The 17,777-nt window shown below is 40.2% G+C and overlaps 1 protein-coding gene across 1 annotated transcript in view; it reads right to left on the reverse strand.

The window, feature by feature from the left end:
• NTAN1 (N-terminal asparagine amidase) overlaps nucleotides 1–17,777 on the reverse strand; it is a 297,100-nt gene that overhangs the window by 133,104 nt on the left and 146,219 nt on the right. Inside the window, exons 6-7 of the mRNA XM_085632065.1 lie at nucleotides 7,658–7,711; nucleotides 6,261–6,314 (exon numbers count right to left, since the gene is read on the reverse strand). Coding sequence (XP_085488191.1) covers nucleotides 6,261–6,314; nucleotides 7,658–7,711 — 108 coding nt within the window. The remainder of the gene's footprint in view (nucleotides 1–6,260; nucleotides 6,315–7,657; nucleotides 7,712–17,777) is intronic.

Here is a 17,777-nt window from a genome sequence, read left to right on the forward strand (position 1 = left end):
GCTGGCACATATTACACTGTATTAGTCCTGGGAGATTTTAATATTCATGTTTGCCCTATTAACTGTTTAATAAAATTGGATGAGGAATGTGGTCCTCAGGGGATAACGCATTTTGAACACTCTGCCTCTGGGACATTCTTAGAAAGTTTTTTAGCGGCCCATAACTTGTTCTGCCCAGTACAGTCCGATAGCTTACCTCATATACCCACATATACTGGTCAAGGCCGCCCAAGCACTATTGATTACATTTTAGTTTCAGTATCTTTGTTGGCCTTAACAGGCACATTAAGTATAACAAATAATTGTTTTAGCTACCATAATCCATTGACACTGGACATTAACATCCCAGCTGTGGATAAGGCCAGACCCATGGTCCAACTAACCAACATTAATATCGCTCCAATAGACCAAGCCCGTAGGATAAGGTGGGAAGCGATTACTCCTGATAGTTTTACCGACAATTTAATTAGCGATTGTGCGCAGGAGTTCAATATTTGCTTGGACCAGGATTCTGAACCATCACTAGCTCTGGGTGCTTTTGACCGAATCATAAGGCAAGCAGCGGCAAATTTGACTGTATCCCTCAGACCAAGGCCCCAAAAGCATAAAAAATGGTTTGACGAAACCTGTACAAGTGCCCATAAAGTTCTTATGCAGGAGCTTAAAGAAAAACCTAGGGTAGCAGACAGAGTGAAGTATGCTAGGAGGGATTACAAAGCCGCAGTGGAAAGACGGAAAAAGCAGTTAAGAGAGATGGCATGGGAAGAGCTCAGCCAAGCAAGTGTTTTGGCAAATAGCACCAGGTTTTGGAGAGTTGTGAATAGTCCTATATTTGATGAGTCGCCTAACACTGTTATAGACTGCCACATTCCGGCCGAGAGGTGGGTAGATCACTTTGGGGAGTCTATAGTGAAGTGAGTAATGGATCCCCTGCCAGTTTAGCTGGCAGTGGGCGTGCTTCGCACCCCCTGGTATTTACATTGGACGAGTTTACTAAGGCGATTATGTCAACATCTAGGGGGAAAGCCCCGGGCCCTGACGGAGTACCGGACGACCTCTATAGAGCAGATCCTAAGTTATGGGCTAAAATTTTAACTCATGTTTTTAATGCAGCCACCCAGTTTGGCTTTCCTTTGTCTTGGCCCAAAGCAGTTATTATACCCATTTTTTTTAAAAGGGAGACAGAAATGATCCGGCCTGTTACAGGCCTATCTCGCTTCTGGACTCCGTGGCAAAAATCATGGGTAAAGATGTCCTTGCTCGCCTCACAGAGTGGCTTGACCAAAACAGTATCGTGTCTGATCTTCAATACGGCTTCAGGCAAGGAAAAGAAACACTGGGTCAATGTCTTAATCTTCACCTGGTGATAGGGAAGTAAACGGTCGCAAAGCACTGGGACCTCCATCTGGCCTTTATGGACTTAACCTTGGCCTTCGACCTTGTTAACAGATCAAAGCTTTGGGCAACCCTTCAAAACATAGGTTTAGATTTTGACCTGATTTCCTTTTTGGCCACCATCCATGAAAATACCACAGCGGTTGTACGCTATAATAAAGATGGTAGCCTAACCAACTCTTGGGCCGTCAAAAGAGGGGTCCGGCAGGGGTGCATTTTAGCCCCCCTGTTGTTTATACTCTATATTAACAAATTAGGGGACGCCCTGACTTCATGTTGTAAAGACATCCCAAGAGTTGGAACAAAAATGATCCCCGCACTACTGTATGCTGATGACACGGTCTTGGTGTCAAGGACTGCGTGGGGACTGCAAACGCTTTTAAACTGTTTTATTGATTTTATGGAGTCCCTGGACTTGTTTACTAATTTTAAAAAATCACACTCTATGTCCATTGGTTCAGGAAAGGCAAGGACATGGAATTAATAAAAGTCTCTGCTTGCCCGTATTTGGGGGTTCTTTTTGATGATCGGCGTACGTGGCTCACGCAGCTCTTGCACAAAAAGAACACATTAGCTAGAGCATCGGGGGCTATTTTAAGCTTTGCAAAAAGAATCACAAAGATTTACAATGCTAAGTGTCTCCCAATGGTGACCCATGGGAGCGACATTTGGGGGTACACAGACACTAGAGAAATTCAAGCGGTTGAAAATACTTTCTTCCGTAGATTGCTGTTGGTTCCGAATTCTACCCCAGTTTTTAATATACATGAGGACCTAGGAGTTGGTTTTATTTCTGATCAGATCGCGGTCGCACCCCTATTGTGTTGGTTAAGAATCTGGGCTCAACCTGCGCCTAATCTTAATCAATTGATCATCCAAGACAGTATTTCCTTAGATAAGGGGTTAGACATACCATGGGTCCGTTATATTAAAACCCAGATGGAAATTTATGGATGTCCTGACGTATTCTTGAGTCCCAGAGCTCTGGGCAAGTCAGCCTTTAGAGGTTTTAAGCGGCAGTTCTTGGACAGATCCAGTCTGATAAGGGAGGAAAGGGAATTGGTAAAACCGACGTGAGAAGTTTTGTCACGCTGACTCTAGGTAGGCAGTTGCAACCATACTTATCTTACATAAACAAACCTTTCCATCTATTTGTATTAATAAGATGTAAGCATAATATGGTTCCCTGGCTCCTAGCATTTCCGAAAGGGTTTGTTAAAGAAGGGTCATTAAGTCCCTGCCCATGTGACAACTTCTATGAACAGAATACTCTCCATCTGATATTTTTCTGTGCCTATTACGACTCACTACGTAAGAAACATATTATCCCCCTCCTAAAAGGTCACAACTTTGAACAAGTTAGGCCATCACTGGCATACCTGCAAATGCTGGCGACACCAGTGGTTTGTTTTGGGGTTGCAAGCTATATAGTAGGCGCAATTAGGCGCAGGAACAAGCTACCACCGCACCATAGTGGGGACTCTGTTTCTTAACTGTGTCATTCATTTACTATTCTATTTTAACCTCGTTTGATAATGGTTAAGTTTTGATCTGGTCCATTTTTATCTTAGATATTTATTTTATTCCCAGGACTGATTAAACTTGGTTGGAGCACTTAACTCTGGTTTCTCCTATTAGGGACTATCTGGGGCTTGACTCTTTTATATGATGTTTTATTGCAATATCAAGGAAGGCGCCATAACCTGATTGAGTCATTTTAATGTATGTATGTGCTGTGCCTGAATTGTTTTGTTTTGTGATATGTACTTTGATGGTTTTAACTAATCAAATAAAGTTTGACTTGACTTGACTTGACTGATCAATGGTGTCCACAGAGTCAAAGCCACACATCTGTGCGGACGCATCTAGGTCACCTAGCAACAGGTCAGAGAATGGGAGGTCAGAGAATGGCTTCCTCATATGGTCTGGCAGGCTGACAATCATCTCTTTCACCAGTTTGCCTAAGACAGTAGTCTTCAAACTTTATAAAGCTGAGCAATCCTGTATAAAATATTTGTGAGGCGGTACCCACCATCCCAAGCTTTGACAGACAGCTTTAAAACACTGGCCCAGTGGAGCCAGTCATCACTCATCTCTGACTTCTTATTTTCTTATTCATTGTACTCATGGCCAATCGCTAGTCACAGCCCCTTCATGAATCCAAGCACACTTCTAATGTTGCTGCATACATCACCCTCTAGATATACCACGTTGCCCTACTCTCCCATCACTAATATACTTAACCCATAAGTATCCACCTTGTACTTCAATGTCCACCTTTTCTGTCACCATGTACCGCTTCAAACACTGACCAGATCTCGTGTTGCGGTCCAACTCTCCCACTACTGGCCCTTCTCCCAACAGTGTCCACCGATCTCCTGTCACTGCCCTCCATCCAGTCAGTATCCACCTCTCCTGTCACTGACTACCTCACAGCTCATTGTAGACCTCTGCTGTCACTGCCCGGCTTAAAGGACAATGATCATTTATCAGAAAAGTCAACATCTCTCCTGCCAGTGGCAAACTTTCCTATCACTGGACACCCAGTCCATGACTGCCTTCTTTCTTCTTCATGGCCCACCTCTCCCATCAGTGTCCACCTTTCCTGACACCGTCCATAACGTCCATCAGAACCCACCTCCTCCATCAATGCTATTGACTCCTGTCACTGCCCACATCTTCTGCCAATGTCCTACTGTCACTAACATCTCCTGTCATAGCTTATCTTTCATAGAACACCTTGTCTAATCTCAATTCTCTCCACCATCATTTCAAATGTTCTCTATATCACTCCCTGTATGTCACACCAACCTCCCTGTCTCCTGTCACTGCCTACCAAGTCATAACTGCCGTTTTCACCTGCTCATGCCCCACTCTTATTGCTGCTTACCCCGCCTGTCACTTATTTTTCCCTTCCAACAGCACTGCCTCCAATCACTGACCATCAGCTAGTGCCACAAAAAGTGGTAGTTCTGAGGTAAGAGATAGTGTGGCATGTAACTGACAGTTCCTTAAAACTACAAGAATTCAAAAGGACAGATTGCACCCTTATGCCGGTTTTAAACTATAAATTCACCATACTTTGATTCTGAGCTGCCTTACTGCCTCATTTATGTCCCAACACTCCTGTCTTGAGAGAGCAGGAGACATTTCCCCAGAATGAGCACAAACCACGTTTAAAAAGTGTACTGAAACATGATTACCTATACAATGATGGTGATAAATATATAACTCTCATTGTGTAGGAAAAGATTATTTAGGGTCTTTTTCTAGAGGCTGTTGTGCTTACTCACAATCCACATTAGTAAATTTTAAAAAAAACATGCAAGCTTAGTGTTTCTTTGTTGTGGGACTCACATGCACCACATGGAATGGTACCCCCTTTTTATAGCGCAATGCCACCTCCCCCAAGTTGGTGTGCCTACTAGATTGAACATGACTTCCTTAAGACATGGTCTATCAGTCTAAAACACAGAAGGCATTAGCTGTGTAAACAGCCATACTTTTAGAGGTAAAAATACTGCGACCCAAGGCATCAATCTTATTGGATTCCCTGTCTGGATAAGTAGCCCAGGCACTGTGGCTCTGCTTTGAAGACTATGTTTAAACTACCAAACTTTCTAGTAACAGATGGTAGGACAAAAAGTGCAGGTCATCAGAGCGGATCTATGGCATTTGAAAATCTGCCTTTGGACTGTTAGAGCCCATAACAGGTTTCTCCCATGCAGCTCCTATAAGGTTTAAGGTCTAAGACAGTTTAATTGAACAGAAGAAAGAGATCTGTAAAAGATGCGGAGGACTGCATGATTTATGTCAGAATGTTAGACATCACATTCACAAAAGGGAAAGTCAATTCTATGGTCTCCGCTGCTTTTAGAACAGCAGTAAAAAAATAAAATTTCCTACAAAGTGCGCCAGATACGTAGGAAATATCTCCTTCTTGTGATGTATCTAAGCCATTGACTTAAATGCCGGCATCAGTACTCTAAGTCATCATCCTCTGTGCGCCAACAGCCAACACATCTGAATCTCAACCAAAAGTCTCATGCAAGTGGGCAAATATCTGGGTCCTGGGAAAGTGCCCACAATAGGGTTCATCATTATAATTCGCCTTGATCTGCTTCTTTGCCACACAGATAATACTTTCCCCTATCGACTCCTTAGCTGGCATCTGAGATTGGTATTGTGGGCAGCATTGCCCTTGGTTTCAAACTCTTGTCTCTGATGGAGAGCCGAGCGACTGGGGACAACACTCTTACTGATTTCAACTTTGCCATAGGCATCATGGACAAAGTATGTGGAGGCATGGTGTATATTTTCTGAAAGGGATTGTGCATTTTTCTACCAGTTAGTTCGGCAATCATGCAAACCCACATAGGGTTCTTTTGTTTGAAATACTTTCAAATTGGTACCTGATAATCTATCTTCTGGGTGGAAGATGGAGTACAAGTGAAAGCAGCGGAGGAGCGTTTCTTGATGCCTATTGTATCCCTAGAGGAAAACGTATCTATTTGTCAGAGCTTGAGTATGTTGAGACATGTACTGTCTTTCATGTAGATCTCAAGGCAGGAGATACATTATCCCTTCCTCTCCAATCTTTTCCAGTGATAGACGGCCACCTTTGGCCCTGCTATACTCATGTACAAACCATGTTTATATATGATTGTATTTACTGTTATCATTCCAAAGTAAGAATTTTACACATTGCACATTTATTTGCTGAACTAAATAACAATCACTTCACCACAGAGTCAATCACTCTACTGAACAGGACAACATTATACAGCTGTAATGTGTGTGCACCATCCACTGTTAAAAGAACAAACATCTTCTGTTGTAGATTTTGTATATTTGCAAGTACGTACCAATCCCATAAATAATTGGTAAGTGAACATCATCTTCCAGCTTGTCATTTAATTCTGTAAGAAAATAAGAGAGACAAAAAAATAAACTCTTCAAGTACAGTATTGAAGTTCTTCTTTTTACTGTTGCACATTGAAGACACACAAATGGCTCGATTCATGCATGCACTGTCATACCGTGGGTAGTATTCTAACAGGTGTAATGTGTACAGTGTCTCAAGGTGGACTTGGGAATTAATTTTGGTTACATATGGTTTAACAGACCTCTGAAGACAACAATGTAAAAGAGAAATATGGCAAAACGTCTACAAACTTAAATAAATGGCAGATATATTAAGAGCAACAGTACAAGAAACCGTTATAAAGTTTTTTAAGGAAACATTTTGAAACTGTCAAAAAGCAACTGGGGCAGCCCAATTGTATTTTACATTGGCAGATGTTTAGTACGTAAATTCAGAAGCAATTTATGAGCAATAAGGCTCTAGCAATCCTTTGAAAAATGGGACTTATTTAGAGCATAGGTCACCAAATGAAATGCTTTGAATTTAATACAAAGGTTTGCACCGACCATTTCTCATAGCTGCATAAGGCCTTACTGTCTGAAATCAGAGGAGACTAACAAAAGACAGCTAGATGCTTGCAGCTTGAGATCACACTAAAGGACACATATTATTAATATTTGTTTTTATCACCACTCAACTGTATTAACTTTTTGAATAGATAAAAGTTTGAGCTGGCATGCTTGAGGTCAAGCTAGCCCAAAATGTCTCAATGACTCTGCAGGTGAGAAATCTGAATCTCAGCAAGGCAGAATTAATATTCCATGGCTTCAGGGTAAGTCACATTAGTACAATTAAATTGAGTAAAAGTGACATCTGTTTATTTCAGCACTTAAAACAGTAAAATTGTTGTATGAAGTAGTAAAGAAAAACAAGTTATTATAATTACTATTAGTTGCATGCAAGTTGCATGAAGATATCTTAAGCAGATTCCTACATCGTCCAGCTAACTTACAGACTCACTTGCGATTGAAAAAGAAAGTAAAAAAACAAGTTTGCATTTAGTAATGGCATCAAGTACCACATATAAGCAATGTTATGCTGCTCCAATCCACGAGTGAAGTAACCACACTTGAAAAAACACCATCAACCCCTTCATTTAAAAGGCTGGGGAAAAGACCTACTTGCCACCATTGCCTAGGTTCACAACTCTCCACAGTAAGGTTCTATCAACCAAAGTTGCGTGCGCTGAAGGTTTGGCGATGGACTTTTGAGGTTTTAGACAAGTCAGTTTAAATGAACTTGAGCAGGATAAGTAAGATGGCAGTATCAGAACACATGGGCTATAATAATGGCTTCTCACATTCTCTGTAAAGTATTATAAGAACAAGTCTAGCTTACCTGATACACACATTGTTACCAAATGGATTTCATCTTTCTGTTGGTCCAACGAATCTATGAAAAATATATGCACATAAATTAAAATATGCCACCCAATTTTAATAAGTCAAAAGCAGCGACTTAATGTTGCGTGTCTAACCATTGTCTAAAGGCAACATCCAGTGAATGTATGTGTAAGGGAAAGCACTGTGTCACTAATGGAAGGGCCTCACTCTGTAAACTAATTTTTGGACAAACATTGCAGATTAAGTTTTGGGTCAAGTCTCTGTCAATTGCCCAATTACATCACACCTATGTGGTAAATGACCCAAACACATCCAATTATTATCTATGAGAGACAGGGGCCCGAAAACAAATTTGGTAAACGTGACTGTGATTATGTCAATTAGGGATTGCAGTCAGACTATATGCATTTAAATCTCTTTTACTAATGAATCAATACAGCAACGAGGAAATTCGGAACGTCTATTCATACTATAGAACTTAAGAGGCAAAATAGGATTTATTTGTTTATTTATTTGAGGAGTGTTATATAGCAGAACATGACTTGAAGGTGTAAGAGGGCTTTACAGAAAAGCACAACCAAATAACATGAGGAACATAAAGAATAAATAGAAATACAAAGTAACAGTAAAAAAGAGCAAACAATAATAGCAGCAATTACTTGGGTTACATAATCATGAATAAAAGTACAAAGTAACAAAATATAATGGATGTAAACAAATAATATACAGTAGAATATGTGAACGCAACATTCTGAGGTAGAAGAGGGAGGGAGTTACAAGGTCGAGAGAGTTGAGGCAAAGTTTTAATCAAGGTAGTGATGTACAGGTTGGGGGGGGGTGGGAGGGTACCAGTGGCCTAGTCCTAGAGAAAGAGGAATTTGTTAGATAGAAACAATTTTTATTCTTTCCGGATGTGGATGGGTCGCATCTGATCTCCACTGGTAGAGAGTTTCAGATGTAGGGACCATTCCAGAGAAGGAACGGTTGTAGGATTATACTTAAAAGGATATCCAGTGTCAACTTGAACTCCATACGTAGTAAGAATGCAACCAATCTGTGACCCTATAAAGAAAGGATCACAAACTACCACCACAATAATGTCATGACACATTTATTAAGGAGTGTATTTAATAACTATTCATAGGAAAAATCGTAAAGCATTTGGATTACAGAAATGTAAGTAAACACTGTGAGAGGCTGGCCTGGAATATGATGTCCACTTATGTAAGTGGGCACCTTGCACCTGTCCAGACAACCCTTATGGTGATGTAAGAGGTCTCAGACAACCTTAGAAAGCTATCCAAGTGCTAGCTGTGGAGTGCAGCCCTAGGCTTAGTCTTGAAGGAGTGTAAAGCAGCTTGTTTTACCAGAAAGCAATCTTATAGTTTAGATTAAATGAAAAGAGAATCACACAGTAGTTACAAATATATGTATTTATTATCTAACACTATCTAGTATGTTACAGTATTTTCTACACGGAGACAGACGCAAAGCACACAACACTTAAGCAAAGAAATGAGCCCTTGGAGTCACTCTGCCCGGGGTAAAGGGAGCAGGTCCAGTCTTTGTTCATAGAGAGCAGGGCAGTCCTCTGGAAGCAAGGTAGACCCTCTTCTGTAGTATCCACAGGTCTAGGAATGTACTGAAGAGCGGATTCGAGGATCCTATTTTTATACCTGGTGCCAGCTTTGAAGTGGAAGAAACTTCTAGAGTTCTCCTTCACAGATGGTCTGGGAATTACTTCCCTCCCTGCCCTGGTCCCAGGATGTCTGTGGTGACAAAAGGCTAGTGGAAAGTTATCGGTAAGTGTGCTGAGGTAGGGCCTTTGAAATGTAAGTGGTGCTGTGCAAAGCTACGCCCTCCGATCCTGGCATGATGGCCCATACTACCACCACCTAGTCTCCTTTTGTGTTACTGTCTGGAAGGAATACACAGAGGCAAACAGCCCACTACACCTATTCATGTGACCCAGGATCCAGTCTGCAGGTACCAAATGGTTAGGAAAAGAAAATGCTAACTTTCTCGGGAATGGGCTAAGGACATGGACCACGCTATGGTAGCGGAGAAAACTGTATATAAAGGTAGAGGTTGCCCACGGAAATGGGATCAAAAGTGGGGACGCTGGAATAAATACAGGGGGGAAATTTGTATGTCGCCCACGGGGGAACTTAGACAGAAGAGACTCTCACTACTGGAGGAGGCAAGTGCAGACATGATGTCATGAGATTCCGAGACACCAAGAACATTGTGTGTAAGTGGTGTTCCGAGACCCGAAGGTGTCATTGTAACCCTCATTTTACTGTTCAGCCTTTTCCTCTGCGGACTTTTAGGTGCTCCCGATGGATAGCAAGTCACATTGTTATGCTAAAATGCATGTATCCCCAACTGAGATGTTTATGTAATATCATTATTGCTGCAGTTCTGTTTCTAATAAAAACTGTTTAAAAAAAAAAATGCTAACTTTCTAAAAATGGCATTTTCAGAATTATGATTTATAATCTGACTTTATCATTAAAGAGGGTTTTAAAATTAATGCATTAGACAACAAACATGACATTTTTACCTATTTTCAAACAAAAGTTATAATTTAGTAAATGTAACATTGAAAACCAATGTTATCCTATGAGAGAGGTAGGCCTTGCAGTAGTGAAAAACTACTTTAAGAGTTTTTCACTACTAGGACATGTAAATGTAAAACTTAAAAGTACATGTCCAACTTTCTAAATGGACTGCACTTAAGGGTTGTTTAAGGCCTACCGTAGTGGTGAATTATATGTATGTTTTAAAAAGTATTAAAAAGGAAGGTTTAGACATGGCCAAGGGTTTATATTGTCATAACGAAATGGCAGTTTAAAACTGCATACAGACTGCAATGGCAGGCCAGAAACATGTTTTAAATGAGCTACTTAAGTGGGTAGTGCAATAAGTGCTGCAGGCCTACTACATGCATTTAATTTAAGATCATGGGTACATATAGTACCACTTCACTATGGATTTACAAGTAAATTAAATGTGCCAATAAGGTGGAAGCCCATTTTATAATGTTTAAAGGAGTGAGCACAACACTTAAGCACTGGTTAGCAGTGATAAAATGCGCACAGAGTCCTAAAGCCAACAAAAACTAATTTTAGCAAATTGGAGGGGAGAAAGCAAAATGTTTGGGGGACGACCATCCTAAAGGCTGCCAAGTCTAACAGTTAGAGATTGCATGGATTTAGAAGACACTCATCCTGAAGTGCTTAGAATTATATCTAAGGGTTTGAAGTCGAATGTTGTGAATGAATGTTTTCAAGTGCTGCTGAGAGATCTACTAAAATGCAGTAGGCCAGAGTGACCGGCATTAAGCATTTGTGATATATAAAATGTTGCTTTCAGTATTAAAGTCTGCTCTAAACAAACTGAGTAATCCAGAGGTTATAGTAATTGTTAAATTGTCTGAGCTGGTCACCAATGCGAAACCCATTAATGAAAAATGATATGGAAAAATACGTTATTTTGGCTGTTTCACACTAAGAAAACTGCCAAGGGGTCAGCAAAGTGTTTTGAATTTTGAGATTAGTTATGCTATTAAAGAAACTCTGTGAGATCTCAAAGTGAGAGCAGTTGTTTGGGATTTTCTATTCAAAACTGTAGAATGAGGTTTGTGATGAAGAAAACAGAGCGTTTTGTTTTATTTTTGTATAGAATATGCTAATGAATTTTCCACATTTACAGGAGCCTTGGGGGTGGGGGGATTAGTAACAGATTATATAATTTTCAACCGTTATTGGTGATTATTTTGTATGTTATATCACATTTTTTGTGCTTTTCTTTGCTTGATGTATTTGTAACGTGAAGTAAATTGATCTGACTCAAATATAAATGTTTCTTGCAAAAATTACTAACTGCCTGAAGATTTTCAAGTTTAGGTATACAGGACTTTGAGGCAAAATATGTCCGATTGTTCTCAGAGCACTTTTCTTAATTTAGCTGCTAGAGGGGATTTCATGTTCTTTCTTTTGGCGTGAAATTGAAATTAATACAATTTTTGATGTTTTAATTATATGCAGCACTGGCAGCCTTCACCTACTGATCCTTAGTTGGTCTCAGAACGTCTTTACTTTCTTCTTTGTATTGTCATGGTAGTTCATCATAAAATCGTTTTCATAAGCATCTTTTGCTAAAATTTCTTTCCCAAAATACCTTTTACACTGACTTCTTCCACCATTACATCTCAGATTAATTGTAAGATTCTACTCTATTGCACCTACTTTCCTAGTTTTCCTTCAGAAGAATCTTCATTCAAGTCAAAAGCACTTGATAGTCCAGTCAATGCATGAGATGCCAGAACATGTTTTGTAAAATCCTTGAAAAAGTCCTTTACAAAATCCTTAGAAAAGTCAATTTTCATTCGAAAAGTGAATTTTAAAAACCTACATGCAATTTTGTCAGCTTAACTACAGGCTATATAGACAAGATTAAAAGTAACTAGGAATTAAAACAAGTGACGGGAAACATCTTTCACAAACCTTTAAATGAAAAATTGAAAGAAAATAGGGGCTATGTAGTAAGACAGGCTCCAGCAATTAGAAAATGGTTTATGATGTAAAGGAGCGCGACGAGCACTGCAGTGAGGTGGCGCTGGCAGAGATCCGGTATAGTGTGGAGGGAGTCTTATACCAAGGATTGGATAGTGTCTGGGCACACCTCTGTCATCACCATGACCAAACTGGCACAATGGCTGTTTGGGCTGACCCTGCTTGAAACGATCCTGGGTCACCTTGAACTTTGATCTCTTGAGGCTAGACTTACCACAGACCTACAAGCAAGTGATTTGGCCTCTCCCAGTGTACCTGCATGTGGCTTTCGGCTGCTATGGATTGAGGAAAACACAGTCCTCTCAAAGTTTCAGGCAGGGTTCATATCAAAAATAAGTACTATAGATCAGGTCTTTAGGTTTTGTTGCCTATGCTGGAAGTATGTAAACATAAGAAAGGGGCATTTATATATAGCCTTTGTAGACCTTAGGGCTGCGTTTGATCTCATTCCCCGTGATCTGTTGTGGGAGTCACTAAGCAGCCAAGGACTGCCAGCTAATATTTTACAACAGATTATGAGACTGCATGCAAACAACTATGCTAAGGTTAGGTGGGGCCCGGGGGGCGAACTAACAAGCCCAATCCCCATAAATAGAGGGGTTCGTCAAGGTGGCGTATTGGCACCCACGTTATTTTCACTGTTCGTCAACGATATTCCATCCTTTTTAGAGGGCTGTAATAACGATGCACCAAAGTTGAGGGGAGAAAGGATACCAGCCCTCATTTTCGCTGATGATACCATATTAATATCGCAAACGCCCAAGGGACAACAACGTCTACTAAATTCGTTCCAAACTTACTGTAGCATAAAAGGCATTAATACTAGTAAGACCAAATACATGGCCATAAATTCCCACAAAACCTTTAGGGAAAATTTGATTCTAGATGGTCAAAAGTTGGAATACGTACAGAATTTTAACTACTTAGGTGTTTCCCTGGATTTCAAATTATCGTGGAAAACCCAAATAGAAAAAAGCAAAATGACTAACTCAAAACATGCTCCTTATTATGAAAAGACATGGGAACAGTCTTAGCAAAGCTGTTTCACCAGCATTAGAGGTATTTAAGTTTAAAGCCCAATCGGCAGCATTATATGGAGCCGAATTATGGGGAACCTCGTGTAAAAAGGTGTTTGAGGTTGCTGAAAACAAATTTTATAGAGCATTGTTAAGACTGCCTGTACGTATGCCACTTATACCAATTATACTTGATCTGAACATAAAACGTACTGACCATCACGCGACCCTGAGGCCCTTGATGCTTTGGGTAAGACTCTGGTCGACACCGGAGTTGCTAGACTACAAGGAAGGTTTAGTAGAAATAATGGAATTGGATAATAACAACAGTATTATATGGCTTAAACATGTTTGTATCTGGCTAAAAAGGATTGGCTTGTCACACTTCTGGGATGATCCATCCACATTAACTCAAAACTCGAAAAAGGTTTTGAAATCATCATTTTGGGCATACATTGAATACAGTATGTTAAATGAAAGAGCGAGTGGAACTTTAACAAGTAAGTTTCTTACGTCCAAAGATAGTGCTTACTTCGAGCAATTTTTGGATGAAGTATACCCACCACTTGCTAAAACATTATATATGAAATATAGATATGGAGTACTGAGTATAAATACTAATGTAGCAAGGTGGTCAAACGCTCATATTGAGAAGAAAGATGATAATTTATGTACTCTATGCCCAGGCAAGGCCAGAGAAGATGAGTCGCACATCCTGTTTTTTTGTCCTGCTTATGCTGTAGCCAGAAAAAGATGGATCAAACCGCTCTGTCTAAATTTAGGTGTGAGATCACACAAAGAGGCGGAAAGGATCTGAAGAACCGACACTAACCAAGTTATTAGCTTTGGTATCAGTAAGTTTTTCCTAGCAACATATTTTGTACGAACCAAAGTGGGATTGAAACTTTAAAGAAATCTTGCATTGTGATGTAAATGATTAAAACAGTAGAGCAGCTCCAAATGAAATGATATTGCTAATAGTACTGCTTAAGATTCGAAAGTATATATATATTGTCTAAACGTTTTATCTTTTGACTGACTATGGATTTAATCTCGAATACCATATGTATTTTTATTCATTATGCCTTTTTAATTATTTAAGTTAAGGTTTTAAATGTAAGGATTATATACCCCCACCGTGTCTCCTTTTAAAAATTACTTGATTGAACTTCTACTTGGCACTAATAATAATATCAGTCTATGTTTTTTTCCATCAGTAAATGTTTTTATGTATAATTTATGGTTCTAATGTACCGAAATAAAGATTTTGAAATGAAAATGAAATTAGAAATGGCGGACACTTTGAGAGAGCATATGCGACTAGCATGTCCTAATGCTGTGTCAGGGGAAGTTACATTTTTACAGAGACTTAGGATACTAATTAATAAACAATAACCTTCTTGGTCTTCAAACGACAAAGGAGGAAGAGTGGCTTGTAAATTCAATGAAAGATTCCCTCATGGAGAACAAGTATTACAGGTAAACAATATATCTTCTCCTTCACGGATCGTCATAAGCAATCAGTAAGTTAGCAAGTCCATGACTTGCAAGAATAGTAGAATGAAACTGAAAAAATCACGGAGTCATGGCATCTTAGCCCTGCAATCTGAGTCTATGCAGTTGTGTCTCAAAAAAGTCATGTTTCCCTCTTTTGAAGGATACACTCTTGCTTCTAGATTTTCCAACAACTCCCTCAGATAATGAATGGCCTGAAATAGCATCAGCCTTGACTTTGCACAGTTGACGAAAAAACCTAGGTTGTGGAGAATGAAGACTGTGCAATGTTGCAGTGCATTATGGTGAGATGAGCCTGTGAGTTGCCAGTCAATGAAGTATAGCGTAACTGTTGGACCTGACCTAGAAACTTTTTGCCTTCCTTCTCTACTTTTTTGCTGAATTCGCTTTTGTTGGCTTTAGGACTCTGTCCACGTTGCCACTGCTAACCAGTGCTAAAATGCTTGTGCTCTCTCCTTAAACCATGGTAGAATAGGCTTATATCCACTTCGCAAATTTAATTGCTTATAAGACACTAGTAAAGTACACTACATGTGACCAGAGCCTGTAAATTAAATGTTACTAGTGGGTCTGCGGTAATAATTGTGCCACCCACTTAAGTAGCCCTTTAAACATGACTCAGGCCTGCCATTGGACAGTCTGTGTGTGCAGTTTAGTCAGCGATTTTGACCTGGCAAAATAAACCTTTTACCAGGCCCAAACCTTACTTTTTAATACATATACGTCACCCCTAGAGTAGCTCTGGACAGCCCATAGGGCACGGAGCAATGTATTTAAAAAGTATGACATGTACTTTTAAGTTTTAAATGTCCTGGTAGGGAAAAACTCTTAAATTCGTTTTTCACTACTGCAAGGTCTATCTCTCCTATAGGACAACACTGGAGTTACCCTATTACCTTTTATAAGTGCAATTTTCAAATGGGAAGAGATAACCTGTTCATGACTGGTGTCTCTGGAATCCAAATTTAAAATCCTAACTTATGCTGATGTCAGATTTAAAATTACAATTCTGAGAATGCCACTTTACGAACGTTTACATGATACAAACATGATCTAGCTGATAGTTAGTTGTTCATGCCATTTCACATTAGCAACTTGAGACCAAACTGCTGAATGTCTTGATCTACATAATTTATTCTGTTATTTCTTTAAACGATTTTTGTGAAATGCTCAAATAATTAATTAAAAAACAGATCGAGATAACACCTCTTGTTTACATTGATACATATAACAAAGTAGCACAAAAATTGGATACAATCAACAAAATGATTTCCAAATTCACGAAGCAACCCTACTCTGAGTTCATTGTCCAATTTAAATAACATTCAAGGGTTGCCGGTCAAAGGGAATAATGTTCTAGATTAAGGTGTTTGTTTTCTGTTATCTGTAACAAAACGGAATTGTTACAATTGTGTCAGCTCTTGACTTTGAAGTTAGAATGCTTAACAGTTGCGTTCACTTACTTGGAGTGTGAAGCGTGTGACTGCTTCAACTCTTCACTCATGGCGTACATAGTAAGTCCATTAACTGTGTTCTCAAACAGTTCTAAGTAGGTACTTTGTTTGTCAGAATCTTAGAGTAATCAAGATACAAACAGAAAAGGATGGGTTACACAAAAGAAACCTCCTTGTTTTTTGTTCTTTTAGATATTACCCAGTCCTAGCCCTGAAGATAACCCTGAAAATTGTATTGGGATTTGAAAGCATCTACACACAATACCAAAGGGCAAAGAAGTGCAACAAGCATTGGCATAGCCAATAGGTCTCGCTTTTGGGACCTTATAAGTATTTAGTTATGCAGCACAATATCCTTGGTGCAACAACATCAACTGTTGCATGGCTAAACACTTATAAGGTACAAGGTTTAGCCATGCAACAGCTGATGTTGTTGCACCAAGGATATTGTGCTGCAAAACTAAATACTTATAAGGTCCCAAAAGCGAGACCTATTGGCTATGCTAATGCTTGTTTTATCTGCTGTGAACTGTGTTCTGTTAAAAGGCATGCAGCCTTCAATTTACAAGCAAGGGGGAGGAGGAGGCAGCCGTCGCCAAGGAAATGAGCGAGCAGCATCTGAGCCCGAGCTCTGCTGGTGTACAGCTAATAAAGTAATTGTGCCAACTCCAAAAGCACACCGCTACCTCCACCCCGCCGCCTGAAGTAAACACCTAGCCTCTAAATCCTCCTTGGAGTGTTTCGGGAACCCGTTCCAAAATGTCCACCAGTGGCCGTGGCGGTTGAGGTACTCGCTGCTTAGATTGGTTGCTGGTTCGGTTCGCTCGGTGATTGGCTACGATCACTTCCGCTGGCTTGGCAGGCATGGCCCGAGGTTTAAATCGGTGATTGAGGGTGCAGGGAGGTGGACACACAACAGGTGAGTTTGTTTGTTGTCATTTGACTCGGGGTGGGGGTAACAGGGAGTTAGTGATACGTGGTATCGACAGTACACTTTGGGAGAAGGGTATCGGGTGGCCATGAAATACCTTGGCGGGGTGAGGAGAGGGGAACACAAGACAGGAGGGCGAAGTATGCGTAGCTTTGCTTTCTGTTAATATCGGGAGCTGAGTTGGCCACAAACCAGGAAACCTTCTGAAGTGAGAAACCTCTAAAAAACTGCAAAATGTGTTCTGGCTCAGTTCAACTGCTCACTGCCATCTAATAGTCTTTATTGATATTTGAGTGCTTTCTCGTTGCCCAGCAGCAGGCAGTGCTAAGGACTGATCCCAGCCTCTGCTCCTGCTGTGTGATGAGCACTGATACTAACTTCAGAGGACCTGGATATGCTTGCGATGATCATTTTCTTTGGTGGTTGCTGAGGTAGCGGTGTTCTGGTTTTTGATGCTTATGGTCGTATTCAGTCAGTGTATTGGTCAACAACATTGTGCTTGTTTCCACTGTTTGTGCATGTCTGCATAGGGAAAGATGCATGTTTAACGGTAACTATGAAAGGTTCACTGCATATCATAATATCCTTGCACATCGCGCGCGCCTATTAACGCTGTGTCCAA

This window comes from Triturus cristatus, chromosome 10 (assembly GCF_964204655.1).
Source record: "Triturus cristatus chromosome 10, aTriCri1.1, whole genome shotgun sequence".
Taxonomy (NCBI): domain Eukaryota; kingdom Metazoa; phylum Chordata; class Amphibia; order Caudata; family Salamandridae; genus Triturus; species Triturus cristatus.